Genomic DNA, 2,270 nt, shown 5'->3' with positions numbered 1-2,270 from the left:
TGGCCCTGTGCTGGCAGGGGACCCGCAGCTGGGTCCCCATCCACAGCCCCGGCTGCAGGGAGGGTGGCAGCATCCAGGGACACAGGCTCTCTCCGCTAGGCCTGCTGGTCCCTGTCTGCCCATCCCTCCTCCCCCTGCCAGGCCCTGCCAGCCGGGGGGCAGATGTCGTGGGGTGCAGGCAGGACGCAGGGCCGTGGTCGTGGGAGCTCTGGTCGGGCCGTGTCGACAGGTCCCGTGCTGCGCTGCGCTCTGGCCCAGACCGACTCGCCTCTTCTCCAGACCCTGGCGCCACGTCCAGCCACCCCTTGCTCCCGCTGCCTCTGGCTGCCCCCAGCACTGAGCGCTTGCCCTTCGCTGGCAGCACTGGCCAGCAATCACCCAGGGCCCCGCGCGCCCTCCTATGTACCCGGCGGGGCAGAGCTTGGCATGGGCACAGCCGCCACCTTAAGGCGTTTTCTGCTAGGAGCAGCCCCAGCCCCACAGCGCTGGTGGACAGGACCCCCCGTTGCATCTCTCCCCGGCTGCTCCGTGCTCGTGGTCGATCCCTGGCCCCCGGCCTGGCTCTGTGCCCTGCTTCCACACCCAGCTCAGCCCTCACTGCAGGCCCTTGGTGGCACCCACTGTCTTGCTGCGTGCAGACTGCGCCCTGCACCCCAGGGAGGGCTGTAACTCACCCCGGGAATGCAGCCCCCCATCCTGTTTGCACGCTGCAGAGGGACCTGCCTTGGGCCTCATGCCGGTCCCAGGGGGTCTCCAGGCCCCTTTGCCCCCCACAGCCATACCCAGAAACAGGACCCGCGGAGACACCACTGCCAGTGGGGAAACAGGCTTTATTTGGAAACGATTGTGCTGAGGTACAGGAGGCGCCACGCGCGTGGCCGGAGCCCCTGTCCGAGGGGACACACGGTCTGAACGGGCGCGGCGGGGCTGCCCCACGGTGCAGGCTGGAAACGCGGGGGGCAGCGAGATGGGGAGATTCCCACCCCCACCTGCACCAGGGGCCTCCTGACAGCCCTGGATGGGACCTTGGGGACGGCCGCTAATCCGCTCGTGTCAGAGGCGCCTGGGGGCCGGGCTGCCGGGAGGGTGGGGGGCTGCCTCTGCTGCGGAGCCGGTGCTGGGCCCGGCCACCACCCCTGACCCCGGGGAAGGGAGATGGGCCAAGGGGCCAGGCTGAGGGTGGTACTGAGGCCCCACGACACCAGCAGCCTGGTGCCTTTGGGAACCGGCTGCTTCTTGCCCCCCCGGGCAGCGAGGATGGGCTGGGGTGGGCTTTGTGGAGGGTGCTCCTTCCAGCCGGAGCTCCCGGGGTGCTGGAAGGGGGCACGGGGAGACGTTTCCCAGAGCACACGACAAACCAGAGACCCCTCCGGGGGGAAGGACAGGACAGGACAGGACAGGACAGGACTGCGAGCCCCCCGCATGGCTCTCCCCAGCCCGGGCCTTCACAGGCACTTGAGGATGTAGAAGTTGCAGGCCGTGCCGCGGGGGCAGTTGCAGAGCTTCCCGATGCGGGCGCCTTTCCTGACGGCGCACTGCTCGCCGGCGTCGCACTGCGGGGCGAGAGCGGGGCCTGCGTTAATACCGCCCATGGCATCCCCCCAGCCGCAGCATGGCCGTGACACATGGGGGGATGGCAGCAATGAGCTGCCCTTGGTGTCATTTTAGGGAGGGAGGCCAGGACTGGGCGAGCCCCGGGGCTGAAGTCCAGCCCGCGAGGACCTTACCGAGGGCACCCAGCCCAGCTTCTTCTCCACCGAGGGCAGGCGCTTGCTCTTCAGCTTCTCCAGCACCTCCTGCAGGGCCACGATCTGCAGGCGCACAGCGGGGAGGGGAGAGCTCAGCCCCGCGTCCGCCCCGCAGCCTGCCCCGTCGGCGCTGGGCTCCCACAGCCCGGGAGCACCACCGCCTCGGGGTGCCCGGGGACGGGGCGGCAGCGGGTGAAACCCCGGGAGCTGGCAAAGCCCCTCGGGACGAGGGGGCAGGGGCTGGTCCGCACAGGGCTGGGACTCTGAATTGCACTGACTGGGTCGCAGCCTAGGGCTGCCTCGCCTCGCCTCGCCTCTCGTGGCACCCGGAGGCTGGACGGGAGCGCGAGCGAGCGGGTGTCCCCTGCCCCCTCCGGCCCGTGGGCTCCCCCCTCACTCCCCGCGCCGCTCCCTTGGGGAACCACGCCGTGCTGCCACCCGCCGCCTCCGGTGCCCGCCCTGGAGCAGCCCGCCGGGCGACGGAGAAGCGCCCGGCGTCGACCCCCGCCGCCCGCCCGGCGG

The 2,270-nt window shown here is 71.1% G+C and overlaps 1 protein-coding gene across 1 annotated transcript in view; it reads right to left on the bottom strand.

Annotated features, from left to right (window-relative positions):
* Positions 1–1,137: 1,137 nt before the first annotated feature.
* Positions 1,138–2,270, bottom strand: part of CARTPT (CART prepropeptide) — a 2,830-nt gene continuing 1,697 nt past the window's right edge. The window contains exons 2-3 of the mRNA XM_019513168.1: positions 1,728–1,909; positions 1,138–1,553 (exon numbers count right to left, since the gene is read on the bottom strand). Of these exons, the coding sequence (XP_019368713.1) occupies positions 1,446–1,553; positions 1,728–1,909 (290 nt within the window). The 3' untranslated portion in view covers positions 1,138–1,445. The remainder of the gene's footprint in view (positions 1,554–1,727; positions 1,910–2,270) is intronic.

This window comes from Gavialis gangeticus, unplaced genomic scaffold (genome assembly GCF_001723915.1).
Source record: "Gavialis gangeticus isolate Ggan-Ray unplaced genomic scaffold, GavGan_comp1, whole genome shotgun sequence".
NCBI classification, from domain to species: Eukaryota; Metazoa; Chordata; order Crocodylia; family Gavialidae; genus Gavialis; species Gavialis gangeticus.
Note: the sequence above shows the minus strand (reverse complement) of the source record. Positions and strands in the feature narration are given on the sequence as shown.